The 24,573-nt window shown below is 38.3% G+C and overlaps 1 protein-coding gene across 3 annotated transcripts in view; it reads right to left on the minus strand.

The window, feature by feature from the left end:
- U2SURP (U2 snRNP associated SURP domain containing) overlaps positions 1–19,875 on the minus strand; it is an 87,696-nt gene extending 67,821 nt beyond the window's left edge. For all 3 annotated transcript variants that reach the window (XM_023500789.2, XM_012546539.2, XM_012546538.3), the window contains exon 1: positions 19,642–19,875. In XM_023500789.2, the coding sequence (XP_023356557.1) occupies positions 19,642–19,686 (45 nt within the window). In that variant the 5' untranslated portion in view covers positions 19,687–19,875. The remainder of the gene's footprint in view (positions 1–19,641) is intronic.
- Between the last annotated feature and the right edge of the window lie 4,698 nt (positions 19,876–24,573).

The raw sequence follows: 24,573 nt of genomic DNA on the forward strand, positions 1-24,573 counted from the left end.
GACTGAGGCATTTGTATTTTATTCCAATTAAGACATAGTAACTGAAAGTTATAAAGTAGCAAGGTAAGAGGTATAACATGATCAAATATGTGCATTAATATTACCATGGCAGTAGTGTGTGAACAGACCAATGATAGAAAAGATTTATTATTATTATTTTTTTTTACTGACGCAATTGGAGTTAAGTGACTTGCCCAGGGTCATACAGCTAGGAAGTGGTAAGTGTCTGAGACCAGATTTGAACTTGGGTCCTCCTGATTTCAGGACTGGTGCTCTACCCACTGTGCCACCTAGCTGTCCCGAAAGAATTATTTTAATCACTGCAAAAGGCCACAATATTCTTATCGGTGCTAAATTTACTAGACACAGAAAGTAAAAATCTTAGTGAAGAATGATATAATAACTTTTCCCTTTCTGTTATCTGTAAGAGCAAAAATTAAAGAATCCTAAATTAATGGTTATGTCAGGATATTATTATTATTATTATTATTATTATTATTAGCTGATCATTATGGCAATCTCAGCACAAAAACTCAGACTGTGAGAACCCAAAGAACAGATCCTTCCTTGCCACCCAAGTTCCTGTTCCTACACCTACAAAATAAGGAGTACAATGTTCACTCTTTCAGAGTAAGGCTGCCTCCTTTCCCTTTCCTTTTATCTTTAATCCTGAGGCTCCAGCACAGCTCCAGCCTCAGGTTCTACATCTGAACTGCAAGCTCTTCTAATTGGACCTGCAAAGGCCTTTCTAGTTCTAAAAATCTATTGACTAATAACTTTAATTAGAATTTCAAATTTCATCCAAAGAATTTATTGTCTGTTCTCAGGTTATTAGTATTGACTGTGGTACTAAAAATTCAATGGTCTTATTTGGAAGATGGCCAGCATTTTACACTAATAAGCAAGAGAAGGGTTTAAAATGAAGGCTTTATACTACAACAAATGAGGAAACCATGGCAAAAAGGAATTAAGTGATTTGCCCAAAATCAAATGGTAAATAGGAGGGTCTTCATTTGAATTCAGTTCTTTTGACTTCAAAATGTAAGTTTTCCTATTAAACTTGTCAATAATATAGAATAGAGGAATCAATTTAACTGGTAACAAAAGGGTATTTAAATAGTCTCTTAGAACAAAAACATCTTAATTTCATCAATGCAGACTCCTCTAGTTAAAGGAAAAATAGATTCAGGGTAGAAATCATCAGAGGCCATCTGATCTAAAGTGTATGTGTGTGCACGCACGCATGCAAGCACAACACATCTCATTCAATTAGCTTCTGCTTGAAAAGTCTTTTTTTCTAAACTTTCTCCATCCAAGCATTTTTGCAAACTGCAGTCAAATCTACCTCGCCAATATTTTTTCAAATCCCATATTACTGTCCTTACCTTAATCAGGTCCCTGTCATTATAACTATTTTAAGTTGAAAAATAATCTACCTGTCTCTAATCTCCCCATTAACTCTTCTAAAACACTGGTTTTTAACACATTATGCCCCTGCTTAAAAATTTTCAGCAGCTACCAAATGCCTTTCATGTAAAGAAAGTACAAACTCCTTAGTTTAGAATTTAAATTCTATCTTCATTTTCACTAATATCGAAATTGAAATTTAACATTTCCTTCAATAATAAAGTTAGGAAACAAATATTATTAAGAGTGTGCAGGTTTCCAGGAGATCATTGTACATGGCAATGGCAAGATTATATGATGATCAATTCTGATGGGCATGCCTCTTTTCAACAATGAGGTGATTTAGGCCAGTTCTAATGGTTTTGTGATGAAGAGAGCCAGAGAGTCAGAGCGAGCCAGAGAGAGAAAGAGACCGACCAAGGGGACTGAGTATGGATCACAACACATTTTCATTCTTTTTGTTGGTTATTTGCTTGCATTTTCTTTCTCATTTTCCCCCTTTTTGATCTGATTTTTCTTGTGCAGCATGATAGTGTGGAAATATGTATAGAAGAATTGTACATGTTTAACAAATATTGGCTTACTTGCAGTCTAGAGGAAGGGGTGGTGGAAAGGGAGGGAAAAAATTTGGAACACAAGGTTTTGTAAGGTGAATGTTGAAAACTGCATGTTTTGAAAATAAAAAGCTTTAATAAACTGGGAAAACATTTTTACAGTCAAAGGTTCTGATAAAGGCCTCATTTCCAAAATATAGAGAGAACTGAATCTAATTTGTAAGAAATCAAGCCATTCAGCAATTGATAAATGGTCAAAGGATATGAACAGACAAGAATTTAAAACTATTTCTAGCCATATGAAAAGACGCTCCAAAGTCATTATTAATTAGTAATTTTTAACTCTGAGATACCACTATACACTTGTCAGATTGGCTAGAACGATAGGGAAAGATAATGCGGAATGTTGGAGGGGGATGCGGGAAAACTGGGACACTGCTACATTTTTGGTGGAATCGTGAACACATCCAGCCATTCTGGAGAGCGATTTGGAACTATGTTCAAAAAGTTATCAAACTGTGCATACCCTTTGATCCAGCAGCGTTACTACTGGGCTTATATCCCAAAGAGATCTTAAAGAAGGGAATGGGACCTGTATGTACAAGAATGTTTGTGGCAGCTCTCTTTGTAGTGACCAGAAATGGAAACTGAGTGGATGCTCCTCAACTGGAGAATGGCTGAATAAATTGTAGTATATGAATGTTATGGAATATTATTGTTCTGTAAGAAATGACCAGCAGGATGATTTCAGAAAGACCTGGAGAGGCTTACATGAACTGATGTTGAGTGAAATGAGCAGGACCAGGAGATCATTATATACTTCAACAACAATACTATATGATAATCAATTCTGATAGACGTGGCCCTCTTCAACAATGAGATGAAACAAATCAGTTCCAATAGAACAGTAATGAATTGAACTAGCTACAACCAGCAGAAGAACTCAGGGAAATGAGTGTGAACCACTACTTAGGATTCCCAACCCCTCTATTTTTGCCTGCCTGCATTTTTTATTTCCTTCACAAATTAATTGTACCCTATTTCAAAGTCCGCTTCTTCTTGTGCAGCAAAATAACTGTACGGACATATATATATACACTGTATTTAACATATACTTTAACATATTTAACATTCATTGGTCTACCTGCCATCTGGGGGACTTGGTAGGGAGAAGGAGGGGAAAAATTGGAACAAAAAGTTTTGCAACTGTCAATGCTGAAAAATTGCCCATGTATATCTTGTAAACAAAAAGCTATAATTAAAAAAAGAAAAAAGCTTTAATTTTAAAAAAAAAAGAGTCTATTATAAATTTTATCAGACTGTCAAAGGGGTTCAGAACCCAAAAGAACTGCTCTAAGCCTTCAGATTTGGGATACTTTCTCCCACTCCCATTCATATACCTCTTCCTCCCCTTCTATTTCAATGCCACTTTTGCTCCTATGGACCTCCTGAAACGATTTCTCTGATAATATCACTATTAAAATATTAAAATTCTTCACTTTGGGCTAGCTAGCCATGCTAGCCCTAAAATTCTATTACAAAGTGGCAATCATAAAAACTGGGTGTTACTGGTTAAGAAATACGGTGATGGGTCAGTGGAATAGGTTAGATACACAAGATATACTAATAGTCATTGATTCTAGTAATCTACTGTTTAATAAACCCAAGACTCCAGCTTTTGGAATAAGAACTCACTATTTGACAAAAACTGCAGGGAGAACTGGAAAACAGAGTGACAGAACCTAGACACTGATTAACATCTCACACCCTACATGTACCAAGAGAAAGTCAAAATGGGAACATCTGATAACAAAAAATTATTTATTACAACTGGATATTTGAATAGAAAAATTAAAATGTTATTTATTTAATCTCAGTGATTTGAAAATAGTACATTTGTATTGCCTAGCAGAAAGTATATTGTGGAGAATCCTATCAAAAATTCTTTTTCCTTCAAGACCAACTCAGGAGTAGCAACCTCTACAAAGATGATTTTTCCAAATGGAAATTCTCATTAAAGCTTCAGAACTTTTTTCGATCTGTCTTTTGTATGCACTCTATATACTTAAAGGCTTCTTAATTTCATACACATGGTTATTCCCTTGACCAATGCAGACTGCAACCTTTTGTAACATAATATTTCAGAATTACTAAACCCCCCAAAAAATTCAATGTTGTGCAGCCAACCTAGTGATGAGGCTTACCACACTTAGCTGGACTGTTAATTATTTTATAATTAAGTGGTATAAGTAGATAGATCATATTGGGCCTGGAGTCAAGAGAATCCCAGACTCCTGCTAGCTGTGTGAACCTGAGCAAGTCATTTAATTCTGTTTGCCTACTGTTTCTTTAACTGTAAAAGGGGAGATAATTATGGCATCAACCCCACAGGCTGGGAGGATTAAGTGATAAAGTATTTGTAAAGCTCGCACATAAATATTTTCTTCCTTTCTGAGATTTAATAAATGTTTGAGGAAATCAACTAAGTATATCCACTCCAAACACCAAAAAGAATGTTGAATAATTCATTTCTTTTGATCAGTTTCCTTCAATCAACTTTGCTCCTCCTAACTGTGTATTTGTCCTTGGTATTTTCGACAACTTCCCTCTCTGCTTAACAACCAAGATTAAAAAGCTGGCATACAGTAAGAAAATTTAGCTAAATTAAATTAAAATGTAGCTAAAATTAACCCATGAACTGTTACCTTGAAAAATCAAGCACTAAAACACACATTCTCAGATGTCACTGACTTTACTAATTATAGTCTAAAATAAAATGCCAATAAAGAGAAATGAGTAAGAATTTTTAGTAATAGGGACAGCTAAGTGGCACAGTGGATAGGGCACCAGCCCTCAAGTCAGGAAGACGCAAGTTCAAATCAGGTCTCGGACATTTAACACTTCCTGGCTATGTGACCCTGGGCAAGTCACTTAACAACCCCAATTACCTTGGCAAAAAACAAACAAAAAACAGAATTTGTAGTAATAGCCTAGAGGAAAATGAATAGTTCTTTAGATCAAGTAGGCAAGAACCGTGAGTTTTCTCCTATAGGAAATGGATGGGGATTTAGTTTCCATAGTTATGAAAATTGAATTAAGAGAAATACAGAGATATAAAATATCGAAATTCAAGAACCGTAAGTATATTTAAGGAAATAAAAGAATGTAATCAAGGTGACAAATCAGAAGACAATTAGAGGAAAAGAACTACCTGTGGGGGGAAAGGAAGGGGAGGTGCACAGATGTAAATATGATCAGAGGAGACAACATACTCACAATGGAACTATTAGACTGTTCTGAAAGGATAAATTCAGCCAATATGGGATCAGGGAAAGAACTGAACTACTTCCAAATAAAGTGACCAGCCAAGGGAGAAGTAATGATGTATCAGGGAAGGAGATTCATACACACAGGAAGGAATTATGTACTCCTGTGACATCTAGTATTCAGCCAGTGGAATGTCAAGGGAGAGATTTGCATTTCAGTTATTAAAAAAAAAAAAAAAAGTATTGATTGCACGAGATCTAATGCAATAGGATAGCCACACCTATAGTTGTGAAATTAAAGAATTTTAGCTTCAGCCCTTCCAAGTTCAATGGAGTTATTTCTCACATCTCTTACTCCAATGTTCAAATTATAGCCAAAGCCTTCGGTCACTTGTGCAACAGCACTTGAACAGACCCCTTTTTTCTTCTCTGACAATACCATCACTAGATTGTAGCCCTTAAAGCTACCTCTTTAACTCAAACTCTAGTGGCTTCCTATTGCCACCCGATCAAAAACAAAATGTTCTATTTGGCATTCAAAATCCTAACAAAGCCCTCCTCCTCTCCAGCTTCTAGGGTCTCTTATATCTTAATCTTTAACACATACTCTTCTATCCAGTGACACTGGCTGTTCACAAACAAGCCACCCCATCTCTCAGCTACAAGTATTTTCTCTGACTGTCTCCCAATCCTGGAACACTGTTCCTCCTCCACTTCCGGCTTCCATTAAAAGTCTCAATTAAAATCTTCTCCAGTTCCTCTTAATTCTAGTGCTTTCTCTGTGTTAATTATTTCCTATTTATGCTGTATATAACTTAATGTGTGTGTATGTAGATAGATGAGATAGATCAGGGGTCCTCAAACTATGGCCCATGGGCCAGATGCGGCAGCTGAGGACATTTATCCCCCTCACCCAAGGCTATGAAGTTTATTTAAAGGCTCACAAAACTAAGTTTTTGTTTTTACTATAGTCCACCCCTCCAACAGTCTGAGGGACAGTGAACTGGCCCCCTATTTAAAAAGTTTGAGGATCCCTGAGATAGATAGTTGCATGTTATCTCCTCAATTGGATTTTAAATTCTTTAAGGGTAGAGACATCCCCCCCACACACACACTTTTAATCCCTAGTGCTTTAACACAATGTTTAGCACATAGTAGGCATTTAATAATTATTTATTACTACTTGACTAGAACTTATTCTGCTACTTCTAAAAATAACTCTGAAACAACGAAAAGTGGGGCCATTAAGTGTATATGGGGGAGAATTAAAAATCTAACTATTGTTATCAAAAGACTGCGGAACTCAACAGGGTTAGGGAGTCAAGTTGGGATGAGCTGCTTTGGCCCACTGCTTCCCCAGTTACACAAGGTAGTCCAGAAATAGTGTTACAATCCACAACATTCTTAGAGGAAGAAAATAAAAAGAATTTAATAAAAAGAATTTAAAAATTCCAAAAAGGGAAAAAAAGTAAGCGACAAAGCAAGAATTTAATTTTTGGTCAAGAGGAAATGCAAGTTGGGTCTTGCCCATCTGTCCTAAAGCTCTTTAGAGTTTATACCTACTATTTGGAATCACTTAGTCAAAGGGCATGCACAGCTTAGTGCCTGTTGGAGCATTGTTCCAAATTGTTTCCCAGAACTGACTGGACCAACTTATAGTTTCACCAAGAGTAAGCTAATGTACCTATCTTCTTCACAATCTTTCTTTTCATCTTTACTGATCTGAAGGAGGGGAAAATAGAATCTAAGAGTCTTAAATAATTTGAGAAGGGTTCACTCTTTGTAAAGTGCATTTTAAATGTATTTTTTAAATTAATAAACTTTTTCTTGCTCACCTATCTTAAGATTTTTTTTCTTATTTATTTTATAAATAACTTTTTATTGACAGTCTTTTAAGATTTTTAAAGTTGTTTATTTTTTTTTAAAGGGGGGGAGGATGCAAATAACTTACAGAAGAACTGTTAGAATGGTTTTGGTAAATTTGGATTGAAATTGTAACACTAATAACAAACAGATTAGCTACCCAATAAAATTAAGAGTTAGAACTAATAAAGTATAGTTCATAGCCACTCCTGCTTAGAAAAGCAAACAAAGCATGATTTCACTGTTCACTAAAAGGAATAAGAAATATTCTAAGAAAGACCTGGTCATCTCATACTGAAATCTATTTATGACTAATATGAACATACAAATAAAAAACCATTATCAAGAGTATTTCATCATATTTAGCAGCATCTTTTCAGAATATCAACAAGTACAAAAATTCTGGGAAAATATTGCTAGGATAGTCTAAACTAAATCAATACTCAAGTTATTTTGTTGGGAAACAAAGATGTATAAAATGCACTGCGGTTCCAGACCAGTACAGCAGATAAAAAAGAAGTTTAAATAATTTCTAAGTCAAGAGGCAAAGTTGTATTATAGCTGCAACATTAAAGTGAGGAATTAAAGGAAGACAGCAAAGAGCAGGGAGCAAACAAGTAAATTCCAAATAAGTATACTCATGCAAAAACAAATCAGTACATTGGCAGGACCTATAAAATTATTTCTCATTCAGTAGTTGTAGGCTATCACCATGACTACTATTAATAAATACCTATCATTTACTTATCATGCTTAATTAGTCAATATTATTGACTGACTTATCCCCAACCTTTTTAACTCTAATCCAGCCAAAAAATAAAAGTCCTCTCTTGTAACAGGCTTACACAGTGACAATGTCTGAAAATGACCTTACCATTCTGCACTTTTAATCCATCATTTTTCTGCCAAGAGATTAGAAGTTGTCTTTCAAATGATATTGAAGCAATTTTTTTCCCCCCTAAGTTCTTACTTTTCTCTGCAGCAGTTCATACAAGTCTTTCCAGGGTTCAGAGAAACCTGTCCCTTTTGTCATTTCTTATAGCACCATAATATTTCTTTACATTAATATGCTATCAATAACTGAGTAATATCCATTGTTTCCAATGAAGACTTTTTAAAGATCTGGCAAGCACAGAAAACACGAAACAAAATTCAAAGAAAATTAAACTGACTTTGAGACAGGAAATAATTGGTTAATGATAATGGAAATCATTTCCTCACTATCCATAATGTCATGCCAGTCAAAACCAATCTTAGATTATAAAAAGAGGATCTCTTTTCCTCCCCCCCCAAAAAAAATACCCTAGCCTAATTTTTTTTTTTAACAAGCTGTGGGTCCTGAAAAACTAGAAAGAAAGCAAATATTGATTTATTATCACTTCTCGAAAGTTTAACGAAATGATTGCAAGAGAATTAAAAAATCATCTCATTAGCAAATGGGAAGGCAGTATAGTCATATTTAAGGTAAAGGAGAAAATGAGCCATTAAAAAAAGTTAGAAATTGTCATAAGAACTAAATAAACCAGAACTAAATATTATTTACATAAAAAATAAAGACGAAAATATTGCTACAAAGTGGACTTTAACTTTAACTTCATCAATGATTATAATTTATTGATAATAATATATACTGATTACAATATAATCAATGATAATAATAATATGATAATAATACTTAGAATGAATTTGGGAAGAGTAACTGGACCAGAACAAATCCACAGAAGAAAACCTTGCAACAACGAAATATCAATTCTCAAGATCTCAAGGGACTAGAAACTTAATATATAAGGAAAGAAAGTATTATTAACCCTCCATACCCAAAGAAAAGATGACAACAACTCTGCACCACGTGACTGATTTTTCATCAGTACTTCAATGCATCTGTGAATGAAAAAACAACCATGGTACAGTATTCTAATAAGTACCAAGAGTATATTAAAGCTTGAAAGGAGTTCAAGCTGGTTCAAAGCTTCTCCTAAACTCAAATAATCTGTCATTTCATTAATGCAGGAGGCTTCTGTAACAATGAAAATTACAAACTGCAGGACTTTCATCCTGTGTATCCTTAATTCACCAGGGGTGACCCACCCAACATACTGATGATAATGACCACAGTAGCAGGGTGCAGAGGATGCTTAGAATCACATGGGTTTTTTTTTTTTTTTTTAAGACTACCGGGATTCTGAACTAAACTCATCCAATGACAACACATTTTTCTAACAAAACTTAATTATATCAATTTTGACATTCTTGCTATAAACATAACCAAAAGAAGGAAGCTGCAGCTAAATAAGAAAATGTAGTCTTTGGAAATGAAATTTTTAAAAAAATGACATGTCAGAAAGTTTGAAAGTACACCCAGAGGCAGGAAAAGAAGTTTCATATGATTAATGTTATTAATTAGCCTTCGTAAAAATGCCACCATAAAAATAATTTCAATTTATATACCCGAGAACAAGGTAGAGAGATTCTACCAAGAATATGATTAAAACCTTCCAAATCAAATCAACATATAATGGGTTTTGGTGACTTAAATGACAAGGTAGAAAGAAATTGAGGGTAAGGAAGAAAATTATGGGAAAATATGATTCAAGAAGAAAAGTTATCTACCGATTCTTTTTTTTCTAATCAAGTATTCCTTCTCTCAAATTTTTTTGTTAAGAGTTTAAATTATGCACTATCTTCCAACTGCCACCTCCACTGCACTAGAGAAAGACACCATTTGACACACACACACACACACACATACACATATGCATGCATGTAAAACCACCTTATATATACTTCTAACAGTTCTTTCTCTGTAGGGCAATAGCATCTCCCTTCCTAAGTCCTTTGTAGTTGATTTGAGAATTTCTAATACTCAATAATTTAGTCATTTCTTTCTAGATGCTTGTGTCTTTTCTCCTTGACCTGGGAGCTTCAAAACATTCCTATGAGCCTTCATCTTGGGATGCCTTTCAAGTGATGTTCAGTGAATTTTTTTCCCATTTCTATTTTATCTTCTAGTTCTCAAACTTCAAGACAATTTTCCCTAATAAGTTCTTTCAGTGTAGTGTCTAGACTAAATTTTTTTTTTTATCACAACTAGTCCAAAGTTCATTTGAAGACATTATTGTATTGGGGCTTTTTGTTTTCATTTGTTTATTCAGGTTTTTATTTTTCCAAATGCATGTAAAGATTCACCTTTGCAAAGCCTTGTGTTCTAGTGTTTTCTCCCTCCTTCCACTTCCCTAGATAGTAAGCAATCTGATATAGATTAAATGTGCAATTCTTCTAAACACATTTCCATATATATTCATTATGTTGTGCAAGAAAAATCTGATGAAAAGAGAAAAAAATAAGATCAAACAACAAAAAAGGTAAAAATACTATGCTTTGATCCACATTCAGTCTCCACAGTTTCCATCACAGGTCTAATGGAATTAATTGTCTTGTATCATTTCTTTAAGGCATTATTTCAAATTACTTGTGGGGGAAATCTTGTAGGAAGCAACAGGCGATTTCCTGCCTTATTCCCAGAATCCTCTCCTAGCTGCCCATATTTTTTTCATTCACCCACTTCCCCAATATATGTTCTAGGCAGCTAAGTGGCACAGTCAGTAGGGTGCTGAATTTGTAATCTGAAGACCAGAGTTTGAATACTGCTTCACATTTCCTATCTGTTACAACCTCCCTATGTTCCAGTTTCCTCTGAAATAATAGCACTTATCTTTCCCAGGATTGCAGGATTATTGTAAGGATCAAATGAGATAATATATGTAAAAAAGTTTTGCAACCCTTAAAGTGCTATCTATATAAATACTAACTATAGCTATTACTATAAGATACAATTAAAAATATGGGCAGCTAGGTGACAAAAGTTGATGAGTACCAGAAACCTGAAATCAGGAAGGCTCACTTTCCAGAATTCAAATCTGGCCTCAGATCCTTCCTAGCTGTGACCCTAGGCAAGTCACTTCACCCTGTTTGTCTCAGTTTCCTCATGTGTAAAATAAGCTGAAGAAGAAAATGGCAAATCTCTCCAGTATCTTTGCCAAAAAAAACAAAAAACAAAAAAAAACAAAAAAAACCAAAGGATGTCAAAAAGTATACGACATGACTGAAAATGACTGAACAACAAATGATTATTAGTACATTGGGGCATATTTGTGCCCAAAGTCGGTCTCGCCATTGCTCTTTAGGTTACATACTTCTTTCTTGTAGCCCTATGAAATCTTTATCAGAATGTTTAATGGGTATTAAAGGTATTCTTCACAAAAACACATAAAACTAATAATGTCACACTCAGGCAAACTAATTTCTACTGCAGACTACTCAAAATCATACAAGTGATTGAAGAGTACAGAATACAGAACTTTGAATAAAGAGGCTCTTTCCTCCAATAAGACCCCCTGTCCTCTCTATATGTTATGGCCACAACAGAATTCATGATTCTTGAGGGCATCTATAATCCTCTATCAATACTAAGTAAGGCATAATAAAACAGAATATATGTACCAAAAACATTTGTCAACATCACATAGAATGTCTCGCCTAGAATTAAGAGAGAATAATTTCCCATAGAAGATTAAATCCTTTACAAATTCCTGTTTTGCAGACACTGTGTTGATTGTACCAAGATTTATTTGGGGCCTCTGCATTAAGACACGCAACCACTTGAAAGAGAACGGTCTATCTTACAGACTATCACAATGCTATACAACAAAGAACCTCTTCAGCTCTCTCCTTATTCTATAGATATTTGACACAAGCTACTCTGGACATTCTTATATCCCCTTTAAACTTAATCTTTTTCACATCCTAATCTAAGGCCTATGTTCCCTTTGGCTCCCTTTAATATGCCCGTCTATTTTCTTCTGGTCCACTCCCTACTCTGAAGCACATTTCTATTCTCCAACTTCTCCACAAATAATCTTTCCACTGTCATTCCTCTACAATATCCTACAATTCTTTCCACCTATTATAATTTCTTTGCAGCTAGCTAGACAAGACATCATTTTATACCCTCACCCCCATGCTCATCGCCAACCTCTAATCCCACAGCGAGACCTCCAATGTGACCTCTCTTCACTACTTGATACTATTAATCACCTCCTCCTCTTCCAGAACACTCACTCTTAGCTTTGTGCCACTATTTCTTGTCCTCTTCCCTATTTGACCACTCTGAATGAGGTTCCTTTGCATGCATATCATGTCCATCAAACAGGGATATAACAAAGCTGACTTAATACCCTCTTCTCAATTCCTATTTTACCCTCTGGTTCTAGGATACCAGGGCAATTTTCCTTGATAATTTCTTGAAAGATGCTGTCCAGGCTCTTTTTTTTTTCTCACCATGACTTTCAGGTAGTCCAATAATTTTTAGATTCTCTCCTGAATCTATTCTCCAGGCCAACTGTTTTTCCAATGAGGTGTTTACATTTTCTTCTATTTTTAAATTTTATATGCCTGATTTTTGATGTCTCACCAAGTCATTCACTTCCATTTGTCCAATTTCATTTTTAGTGAACTATTTTCTTCAATTAGCTTTTTTAACCTTCTTTTGCATTTGGCCAACTTTACTTTTAGAGGAGTTGTTTTATTCAGTGGATTTTTTTTTCTATTTCATAAATCCTATTTCTTAAGGAGTTGTTTTCTTTTTCCATTTTGCCTAATTTACTTTTTCTTCTGCATATTTTTTTCCATTTTGCCAAATTAATTTTATGGAGTTGGATTTTTTTGGCCAGCCAAGCTGTTTTTTTCCGTGAAACTATCATAAGTCTTCTGCATAGTTCTTATTTCTTCTCTCCATTTTTCTTCTATCTCTTTTAAGATCTTTTTTAGCTGGAGACTTGTTCATATTTCTTCCCTCTGAGCCTGCACCTGAAGGCATTTTGCCTTTGCTATCCATTTCTGAGTTTGCGATTTAATCTTCCCCGTTTCCATAGTAGCTTCCTATGGTCAGAGCTCTTTTTTGCTTTTTTGCTCATTTTTAAAGGTTGAGGTCTGCTCCTACAATTGTTCTGAGCTTCCTCTGCAGTGCAATAGGGGCTTTTCACTGACTGTATTGGGGCTATTTTCTCATTGTGCTGGGTGAGCCTGACTAAGTCCGGCCTGTTTTGCTGGGGTTCACAATTTGCATTCTGTAGTTGCACTGATGGTCCCACAACTGTTTTGCTGATCCACTGGCCTTCTGAACCAAGACATCATATTCAACGTTGCTGTATTTTGGCTTAAGAGCCTCTAGTCAAATTCTCCACTTTGGACTTTGGGCTTTCCTGCCTTGAGTCTTGTACTCCCCTGGCCCAATCAAGACAGATCCAAGATATCTTAAGCTGATAAATTGTTACATTCTCTTTCTTCCAAGCTCCAGTTCCATATCACCAGTTGCTTATTGGACATTACAATCTAGATGTTTCCACACACACCTCAACCATAACATATTCAAAGCAGAACTTGCTATTTGTCCTTAAGAATTTAGCCTCTTCCAAAATTCCATATTATAGCCAAAGTTACCACCATTCTTTCTATTAACCAACTTTTGCTTCTCTTGACATTTTGGTCCCTTCCTACCTTTCCAGTCTGCTTTCACATTATTCCTTTCTTCATACACTCAAATTCCAGATTACGCAATCCTGTATCTTTTCACTGGCTTTTCTAAAGCCTAAATTGCTTTTGCTTCTCAGGCTCCCTGCCTGAAATCCGTGGTTTCCTTCATGACTTAGCCCAACATATACAGCTTGACTTCTCAATGGGCAAGGAAGAAGCAGGAGAGAAGAAATTTAGAATGCTAATTTAAAAATGACTTTTTTAGTTAATTGGGAAATATTTAATGAAATAAATTTTTAAAAGTCTTTTTAAAGGAAGCTCTGCTCAAATACCAACTTCTACATGAGACTTTTTCTAATCTACTTGCCCAGTTGCTAGTGCCTTTCTCCCAAGATTACTTTGTATCTATTTTGTATGTATCTTTTATACATGCAGGGATAAATAAATTTATTAAATATTAAAATGTAAACTTATGTAACTGACAATGTTTAATCACCATTCCAGAAGTCCGATTATGAAGCATGATGCCCACCTTTTGATGAAGAGATAATGAACCACAACATATTGAGAAATCTATTTTTAGATTTAATGTGTGAAGCTACTTAACTGTTTCTTTATGACAAGAGAGAACTTTTTACTGTGGGTAGAAGGGTGTTGAAGTGTGATCAAAATAGAAAGTGTTGCTCCATACCTAGTTCATGCTATCTGACTTCTGCATCATCTTTTGGCATCTATTCAATTCCGAGTCCTGTTAATACTACTACTGACATCTTTTATAGCAATTTCTTTCTTTTAATTTCACCATTTGAATATATTATACCTCATCAAACTCACTTAGACTACTTCCAACAGTCTTCTAATGACTCTTTCCATCATCACTCATTTCTTTACAAACTTTATACTCCTTTACACTTCTGTCATAATAATTTCTTTATGAAGAGAACTAAATCACTCCTCTGCTCAAAAGCTTTCAATGGTTCCCTATTACCTACCAAAGGCGCCTGAAATTTGAGTCCTTCTATAATCTGATGCCTAACTTTCAACCTCACTCACATTATTTCTTTCCTCTCATGCTACATACTGATCAAATTGAAAAACTTCTGACTTTTGTACAGTCAACATTTACCAATTTCCTTACCTTTCTTCACACTGTACCCCATGTTAAAAAATGCCTTCCCACATTCACTTTCTGAAATCCTATCAATACCTCAAGACCTACCTCAACAGTACTGGTAACAAATTATGTTTCATTTCTTTCATTTTATAGAGGACATCCTTCTTAAACTTATTATATTCTACTATGCCCTTGTGTTATATTATGTGTGCATGCATGTTATGTATGTATATGAATAGTGCATACACATGTAAGCATTACATGTTTGTATTTGTCAAAACTCCCTTGCTACATTGTAAATTTATTAGGGAAACAGCCTTGGCTTAATTGGCTTAATATATTCCCCATAGGATCCAATAGTGCTTCTCAACACTAAAGGCAACTAAATGATTCAATTCAACAATTTATTAAGGACCTGCTGGGCAAAGCATTGAATGCTTAGTTAAGACATTTCCCCAATGGAAGCTATAGTTGGCAAGTAATAGCAACAGTTTAATAAAACACATGAACAAATGAATGCAACATTATTAATAAAGATAACAATTTGTGGCACTGATTTGTTTTCATGTGTCTTAATGCCACAAAGTGTATTTTTTCCAAAATGGCCGCTCCTCTGGTGTGTTACCTTACACATACTATGCTCCCTGTCCGTTTGAGGTTTTCTATTACATGTTATAGAGAAGAGAAAGTCACTTTCTAGAAGAAGCAATAGGAACAAAGACCTGTATTCAGTCTAAGAATGACAAAACCAGTGAGGAGACATAATCCTGTCTTCAACAAAAGCTATATACCCTATACCAGTGACTTTTCTGATAGTGGAACAGGGAGAAAGCAACTTCAACCTGAAGTATCCTGGAGCTGTCTTACATGTATGTAACCAAGAAAGTCAATTATTATAAAGAATGTTGTGATTAAAAAGCCCTAAATTTAGTTGTTTCTCCTGAAAAATTCTGTTGTCTGTATCTTCAAGCATAAGGAAACATTGACAGCATTTAAGCAATTATTAATGTGTCAGACACTTCTTATACTTAAATGTACTACTGAATTTACAGTTAATACTAAACTAAACTCAAAGTGAATCCTGACACTGCATGAAGAACCTGCTTTTCAAGGTTTGGTTTTGTGGTGGTTTTTTGTTTTTGTTTTTTTTTTTTGGGGGGGGTGTTATTTTTGAAAAGGGAACATTAGGCATATTTCTCTCCTTTGTGAACTTTGTAAATTTGCAATTGCAAAACACACTTAGTATCTTGCGCCTATAATGAATCTTTGTTTTCAAGAGATAGGAATAAAATATTTCTATTAATCTACAAGAGTATCAATAATATTTAGTACAGCTTCACTCAACTCTTGGGCATCTCCAGTGTCTTTTGTTCTTTCCCTTCTGATTGTTAGTAAAGATATGGAAAAAACAATCATCTCCAATGATTCCAAAGAAGCAGCCTCAGCCTCCTTAACCACATAAACACTTCAATTAAAGGAGCACATGAATAAATTAAAATACAAAACAAAAAATAATACATTAATATTTCTTTACCTTGCTTTATCAGAACATAGAATCAAAGAAACCAAAGAGCGGGTCACCATGTTCAAATGATTAATAAGTTGTTGAATTTTGCAAATTCAATTCTGAGGGAGATAGTTAACACTCCAAATAATTACAACCTTCTAAACATTCATACTCAATACCATCAGTCAAATAAGCACAATACTACAGCTGGAAATAAAATATAAAACCCTCAAAGACCTTACACTCTATAAATTGTATGTGTACACAAAATAAACACCAGATAATGGGGAAGGGTGTTATTCACAGTGAAGATGCTAATGGGGGAGTGAAAGAATAAAAGAGACTCTATGAACAAGGTAACATTTAAGCTAATTTCTCTAGAAAACTAGTGATTCTAAGAGGTAGTGGTGAGGAAGAAGTGCTCTTCAGCAAAGGAAGCAGCCTATTGCCAAAAGCATGGCAACAGGAGATGGAGTATCTTTTATAAAAAACAGAACTGCAAGACCAAGTCAGCTGGACAGGACATAGAACATGAAGGAGAGTAATACATAAAATTCAGAAAGGTGGCTTGGGGGACTAGTTGTGATGGGCTTTTACCATAGAGTTTGTAAGTGACTACACACATAATCAATTATTGGCAGCTCTAAGCAGAGGGGAGATACCTTTTGCAAAGAGAATAGGAATCTACCACAATAGTTCAGGAAAAAAGTGATGAAAATTTTAACTACGGTGGTGACTATATAAGGTAAAAACAGGGACAGATGCAGAGTCTGAAATGATATGATTTAAAGATTGACTGGAAATATGGTGCAACACAGAGCAAGGAGCTGAGGATGACACCAACTTAAAAACAAACAACCTTGGAGATTGGAAAGATGATGACAGCCTTGAAAGAAGTATTTTTGTATAAATACTTGTGTATATATGTCCAGAAGAGAAGTAGATGGATTTTGGGGAAAAGATAATAAGTTTGAGATGTTTGTAGGACATAGGCATTAGATGACCTAGAACAGAATCTCTGGAGAGAGCCTGTGGAAGAATGTGGATCTGGGCATGTTCAGCAAAGAGATGAGCCCAAAGCTGTGATTTATGTTCAGATTCTGCTAAAGAGTAACAGTAAGAAATAACCAAAAGCAGGTATAGCCTGATGAAACACAAAAGAAAAACTCAGAGGAGGATCTGACGGCTCAAGTATATTAATCTAAATTTTCAGGAAAAGCCATTTGAGAGCATATGAACATAAAATCAGAGAATAGTATAAGTAGAAAGAACGATAGAGATTATCTATTTTCACAAACAAGGAAATAGATGTTAACCAGCTATTCAAGGTAGCAAAGAATTATTTCAGTTCATAGTGTTTCTCCATATTCTATAAAAATGGTAAATATAATCACCAAGTAATTTCTCCTAATGTCAACATCACACACTGACACACAAGAAGTAGAGTGAAAGACTTTTAGAGCAGGGCTAAATGCTTTTGGAAATCACTACTTCCTGGTGGTATAGCAGGTAAAGTACCTGCTATGAATAGGGTTTAAGAGGGAATTTAAGCACTCACTTATGTGGATGGCAAAAGGCTTAAAAAAGGTCAGCCATTTTAGAGACCTCATTTCCCCCCCCATATAAGAACACACTTTTATTATGTAATAGTAAAAGCAAAGGTTAAGAGGACATTGTAATAATTTTATTTAAAATTAAGTTCTAGCTGATACTTTGGAAAGTATGTATTAGGTTTCAAAATAAACTAGATGAAAACTGTTGGGATTCTGTAAAGAATAGGAATGTGGCTTAGGTGCCAGAGATGGTGGCACCAAAAATTATTGTCTACATCAGGGCTTTTTTAAACTTTTTCTACTTGCAGTCCCTTTTTGCCTGAAAATTTTTTACATGACCCTGGGTATATAGGTACATAAAACAGATATACACTGACAATAATGTCACAGGCCCCCCACATTCAGTTACAAGACCCAAATGGGATCAAGAACCACTATTTAAGAAGTAGGGGCCTACATCACAGAACCTGATGTCAATAATCAAGTAAAATACTGCTCCCTTTGACTATGAAGTCTGGGACTGACTCCTTCCTCAGCCACTTATTTATTTGTGATCTAGGGTAAGTTGATGAATTTCTGGGCCTCAGTCTTGCTTATCCGTACTAGATGATATCCAAGGTCCCTTCCAGCCCTTTCTTCATCAACGATCTTTAACTGAGGCAATCTAAACGAAGGAGGCCCAGAATTCAAAATCCTATTGTTATATGTCATTTACCAGACAGGGAATAAGAGATTTTCGTAAAGGGAAAAGCAAACCCAATTATTTAACCGAATGGGTTTTACTTTACAGAGTCAGGAAACCCCATTAGACATTTCCAAGATAATACTATTAAGACCTTAGTTAATTCTTAGGGGACTGAGGCAGGTTTAGAATCCTTAACAAACACTAATGAGATTTTCCTGAAGGTACTAAAATGCTTCACGGACAATTAATAACAAAGCGTCCAAGAGCCCAACTAGGTCGGGGTGCTGACTGGGGCTCTGGGACCACCCGATTCGTTATGAAAAGTTAAGTCACATTAGTAAAGAACACGCAGCAGGTGCTTTAAAAGGGCCGGTTCTCTCCCTCCAAAGCGTGCACTCAAGGCCCCCCTAAAGGGAATGCGATTCCTGCCGGCCCTTGAAGCCCGGGGAAGGGCCGGAGGCTGGACTGGGGGTTCGAGGCCTCTCGACTCCTTCCCGCAGCGTGACCTTGGGCACCGAAGCTGCGGCCCCGACACCCCGACTCTGAGGGGGGGAGGGGGAACAGAGCGCCCCAGGGGGGTGGGGGTCGGAGGGCGGCCTTCCCAAGCCAATCCTCCGCAGGGCACCCCGGGGAGGGGCTAACGGTCTCACTAATTGCCCCACGTGCGAAACCAGGTACAGCGTGACCCGGGGACGGGCGGCCTGGGCAGGAAGCTGCCCGGTCCGCAGAATTGCCTCACGCCAGCCGTCCGGGGCTTTCCACCACGCTCCGCGTCTCGGTGAGGCCGCGGCCGGGAGATTCCCGCGTCTCCCGAGCGCTGACCTCGCCGCCCTCGGAGCTAGGCCTCCCGCCAAGAGGCGGCGGCAGCGCCCAAGGCGGGCAGGCGGCGCTTACCCCCTGGCCCGGCAGGCCGCGTCCCTCCACCCGGGCCTGCCCGCCCTCAATGCGGCCGACCCTCGGCGAAGGCCCCAGGACGGGCCGAGGAGAGAGCTCAGGCCTCGCAGCCTGCGCACCACAGCACGGCGGCGCCCCGCCCCCCACCTCGCCCGACCTACACTGCCCGCCCGAAACCCGGCGGCGGGCGCCTCTCGCCTTCGCCCTCCCCCGCTGCCCGGGCACCCTCCACCCGCCTTCAGCCCACGAAGCCCCCTAGGAAATTACCTTTGAACTGGATTTCTGCGAGCCGCCTGGCGTTTTGTCCGCCATCTTGCGTCCTGCCCCTCCTCGGCGGCAGCAGCGGGAGCGAGTCGAGCGCCGACCGTGCGTGAAGATCGCCGTCGGAGGCCCGCCAGAGGCCTCTGCAGGGAAAAGAAATCGATAGCCGAGGAAGCGAGCAGACACAGCGCCCTGCGTTAGATACCTCCCTTTCCCCCTCCCCCCGCAGGCCGGAAAAGAGGAAGACGCTCAGACGTCACGTGCCGCTCGAGCCCGCCTTCCGGACGCCGATTGGCGCGCGCCTGGGACAGGGCGGAGCGAGGTGCGCGCGCCTCGCACGGACTTGCGCAATAAGCCTGGGACACGTCCCTTTCCTTCTGCGCCCCCCCGCGGCGCTCCGGCTGTGTGGGCTCGGGAGGCACGCGATCCTGAATTGAAATCTTGAATGGCATTCTCTAGCCTTGGAAGATAAAGATCAGTAATGCGACTGCCGGTGTAGGAATCTGCCGGAAGGAAACTTGGGGCATCTCGTCGCGCCCCTGCCCTGCCCCTTCCCAAGAAGCAGTTTGGTCCCATTGTAATAGGCTGAAATAGGCCGAGTTCCAGTGCTCTCCCTGATTGTCTAAAACCTCCTTGACCTCTCTGAGTCTGTTTCCCTATCTGCAGAATGGGGACAGCCACATGCTTCCCAGCTCTCTTTGTGTCACTGACTTCTTTGGCCAAGACTTCCCTTCCTCTGAATAATATTTGGAAATGCATCCGGTAAAGGATGGAGGATTTCGAAGGAAGCCAATTATGTTGAAAGACATATATCTGAGTATTGGGAGGGGAAAACAAGCTGATAAACGGAAGGTCCAGAGCCCCTGCCTCGCTGGTTGTGGTGTTCTAAGAAGGCGCCGCTGCGAGGAGCTTGGCGCCCAGGATTCTGGAGTACAGTGCGGCTTTTTGCAGATCTGAGACTGAGCCCCTTTCTCTGTGCCCCCTCCCCCGCAGTCCCTGGAGGCTTAATCTCCCTCATTTCCAGTCGCCTTTGGGCTCATTCTCTTGTCCCTTCGAGGTCCCCCATCTTCTCCTCTCCATCCCTCCATCCCCGGGATGACTTCCGGGACTCTCCCCCTCCCCCCAGGCATCCTTGAGTACAACTGGTCAATATCACTTTTTTTCCTGGTCAGTTTCACTTTTTCGGATCTCCTAGTGCTGAGCGGAGCCCTCCTCTGTGCCTCAAGCATGGATGTGATCTTAAGCCCTTCCCTTCCCCCATCCCCAGCCATCGGACACCAAGGCTTCTGTTTATTTTGCCACCCCGGTCCTCCCTTCACACCTTACGTGACACACACTTCAGTGACATTGGTCCCCGGGCTGTTCCACGACCCAAGCACTCTTGTCTTCTGACTCCTGGCATTTTCTTAGATGATTCCAGATCCTGGAAAGCTCTCTCCCTACTCCTGCATCCTGGCTTCTTCAAGTCCCAGTTAAAATTCCACCTTGTAACAGGCGGTCGTTTGTCCTTCCTTCTCTAAGAGGACCATGATATCAGGGAGGTGATGCTGTTGATTTTGAGGGAGCGAGGGTTATGCACAGTCATCGGCCTTTCTCCTCCAGCCATCTGGGTCCAGTGACCAGATGTAGTTTAGGACAACTGGATATGGCCCTCCACTTTCTACTGGAAGCCTTTCCCAATCCCTTTAAATTCTTCTGCCTTCCCTCTGCTATATTCGTCCTATGTATAGCTTTTGGTACATATTTGCTTGCTTGTTGTGTGTGCCCTCCTCCCCCATTAGAACATGAGTTCCTTTAAGAAAAGGATTCTATTTTGTCTTTCTTTATATCCCGGGTGCTCAGCCCTGGACCTAAGATACAGGAGGTGTTTAATAAATGCTTACTGATTGTTCTGAGAGCTCATTTAGCTCTATAGTTTACAGCCAGTAAAAACATATTGTCCCATTTCAGGTAAGTCACAACTTTCTTAGGTCTCATTTTCTTCCTCTGTAAAATCAGAATTTTAGACTAGGTAACCTCTGAGGACTTTCTAGTACTTTACCTACCATTCTGGTTTCTTCACAATTTGGTGAAAAAGATAGTGTTTTGTTATTACCTCCATTTTATAGATGGGGAAAATGACAAGTTAAGAGGCTTGTCCTAGATCATATAATCAAGTATTAATGTGGTCATCATTGTTGTTTTGAATTAGGGAAGGAAATGTAGAGAAACAGAGAAATTGTAAATGGCTTGCTACTTTGTAGACAGATGTACATCTACAGCCCTGAGCCAGGACTCAGAAAACTTTCTGCAGGGCCTCCTTTCTCATACCCTAAATAGAATGTAGTCATAGGATTCAGAGTCCAAAGAATAACCCCCAAGAAATCTTCTCCGATCCCCTCATTTTGCATATAAGGAAACTAGAAGCTTCAGACGTTAAAGGGACTTTCTCATAAGCTTCTAGGCTTGAAACTATGTAGGAGTCAGTTTTTAATTCTTTATCTCATACCCTGCCATTTCTTTTGTACCTTGAATTTGCTTTTTTTTTTTGTCTTTTCATTCCAACTGTTAACTCCCAGATGAGATCTTATCTTTCCACTTGGTCTGAATGTTTACAACATCCTCTTAGCTCAATTCAATGATGGATATTAATTTCTCCTTCCTATATAATTGTATAATCCTGTATAACACTGACAAACATCTTTCTACTGCTTTTATCATATCTGCCTACTCAGTGGCTCCCTATTACTTATCCTATTAAGTCCAAACAACTCTCTTTTGTTTCCAAGGCCTCCACGGTATGGAAGCCTACCTGTTCCTATCCCAGTTACCCAACCTTAATTCTACCCAGAAGACCAAACAGAATAGTTCTTCTTCCATAAAATAACATGTCAGATACTTGCAGACAACTATCATGTCCCCTTGTAGTCTTCTCTTTGTACACTAAACATCCCTGTTTCCTTGAACTTTTCTTTATTTGAAATGACCTTAAGCCCCTTCATAAATCCTGTTTCCCCTCCCTTCAATTAGCCTTATTTTGCCAATCTCCTTAAACTGTGATGACCATAATTAGACACACTACTCTAGATAGAGTCTGACCTGTGCAGAATACAGGAAGATATCATTCCCTCCTAATAGTTGGAAGCTACATTTCTCTTCACAAAGCCCAAGATCCCCACCTTTTTTTTGACTGTTGCATAACATTACTGACTCATTCAGGTTATAGCCCACTAGAAACCCCAAATCATTTTTAGGTGAGCTGACATCCCCTCATATCTTTCCCAACTAGAATTTGTAAGGTTGATTTTTTTTTTTTTAAACACAAGTCTTAAGTATTTACATTTACCCTTTATCTTCTTAGGTTAGCCTAACACTGAAGCTTTTCAAGAATTTTTTCAATCTTGACATAATCCAATGTGTTAACTAGACTTCCTAGTTTTGCATCATCTGAAGAGATATTGAATATGCCATTTATGCCTTTATCCAGGTCATTGATAAAAATGTTAAACAGCACAGAGCCAAATACAGTTCCCTGGAAGGTTCCACCAGAGGCCTCCTGCTAAGTGATATGGCATCATGAATGATAACTCTTTGTGGTCATTTCACCATTTCTATTTCACCACTTTTATTGTCTAGTATTTGTCTCTTCATCTGCTCCATAGAAATAGTAGAAAATGATTTATCAAATGCTTTGCTGAAATCCAGGTAAACTACAACTATATTCCCTTGAGGTACTAGTTTAGTATACCTGACAAAAAGGCAAATAAGATTCATCTGGTATGATCTGTTCTGGATGAAGTTAGGCTGGCTCTTGAGAATTACCACCCTTTTTTCTAGATACTGACAGACCTTGTCTTTAATAAGGCATTCCAGATTATTGCCAGGAATTAAAACCCAGTTTGTTGTCCTAGAGTCTGCAACCTATTCTCTCACTTTGAAAGAAAGAATGAAAAGAATTATTTGTCCTTCAGTTCTCTAATACCATTCTCAGCTTTCAAATACCACCAACCAATTCAATAGTCACATCCTCCAGATCTTTCAGGACCTAAGACCAATGACTTAAATTCATCAAAGACAGCTGGATACTGACTCATTATCCCCTTATTTAACATGGGTATCAATTCCCCATTAGCCATTTCTATTCTTTCAAAAATGTCTATCGCTAGAAGTTGGAATTAGGGTTTACAACTCTGCAAGAGAGGCAGTGTTATGGGCCAGAACTTGAAACAAGGTGCGAAGTCTCTGGAATTGATAGAGACAATGCTTATGTATTTAGTTCACACCTTTAGAGTTCACACCTTTAAGAGAGTTCACACATTAGAGTTCACACCTTTAGAGAGCATATATAAGCTAGGAGCTTCAACTAGGATTGACTTCAGGAGATTCACAAGTCAGAAGCCCACACTCTCAGAGGCAGAGTCAGGTTCATTCCATATTTCACCTTTGTGCTGGCTGGAGACATTGGGAGGATGAGAGGCTGAAGCTGGAAGATACAAAGGACTAGCGGCAAGAGCTGTCGGAACCAAGGAGAGGGATAGGCCTCTAAGAAAGCTATCCAGGCCTCTAAGAAAGGTATCTGAAGGAGACAATAAAGGATCTGAACTTTTTACACCTGGCTGCATTTGAGGTGATTACTTTGAATTGAAAGGAAGGCTGCTCCCAGAAGCCCCCCAAGAAACCTGCTCACAGAGAAGAATATTACAAGGCAATACAATTATTATTACCCCATCTTACAAATGAGGAAAAGGAGTCTGAGTTGTTCATGTGATAAAGCCCAAATTCATACAGCAAACATCAGAGTCAGTATCTGAACTGGAGTCTGAGTTCTTTCCCTCCACCTGCATCCTCACCCTTGTTCTCATTCAGCATTAGTGGATTCCCAGCTGGTCCCAGTGCCTCACCCAGTTTCTTGCCTAAGTTTGTCCAATGAAGGAATGGATGAATGAATGAATGAATAAA

The sequence above is a fragment of the Sarcophilus harrisii genome, chromosome 3 (assembly GCF_902635505.1).
Source record: "Sarcophilus harrisii chromosome 3, mSarHar1.11, whole genome shotgun sequence".
NCBI lineage: Eukaryota > Metazoa > Chordata > Mammalia > Dasyuromorphia > Dasyuridae > Sarcophilus > Sarcophilus harrisii.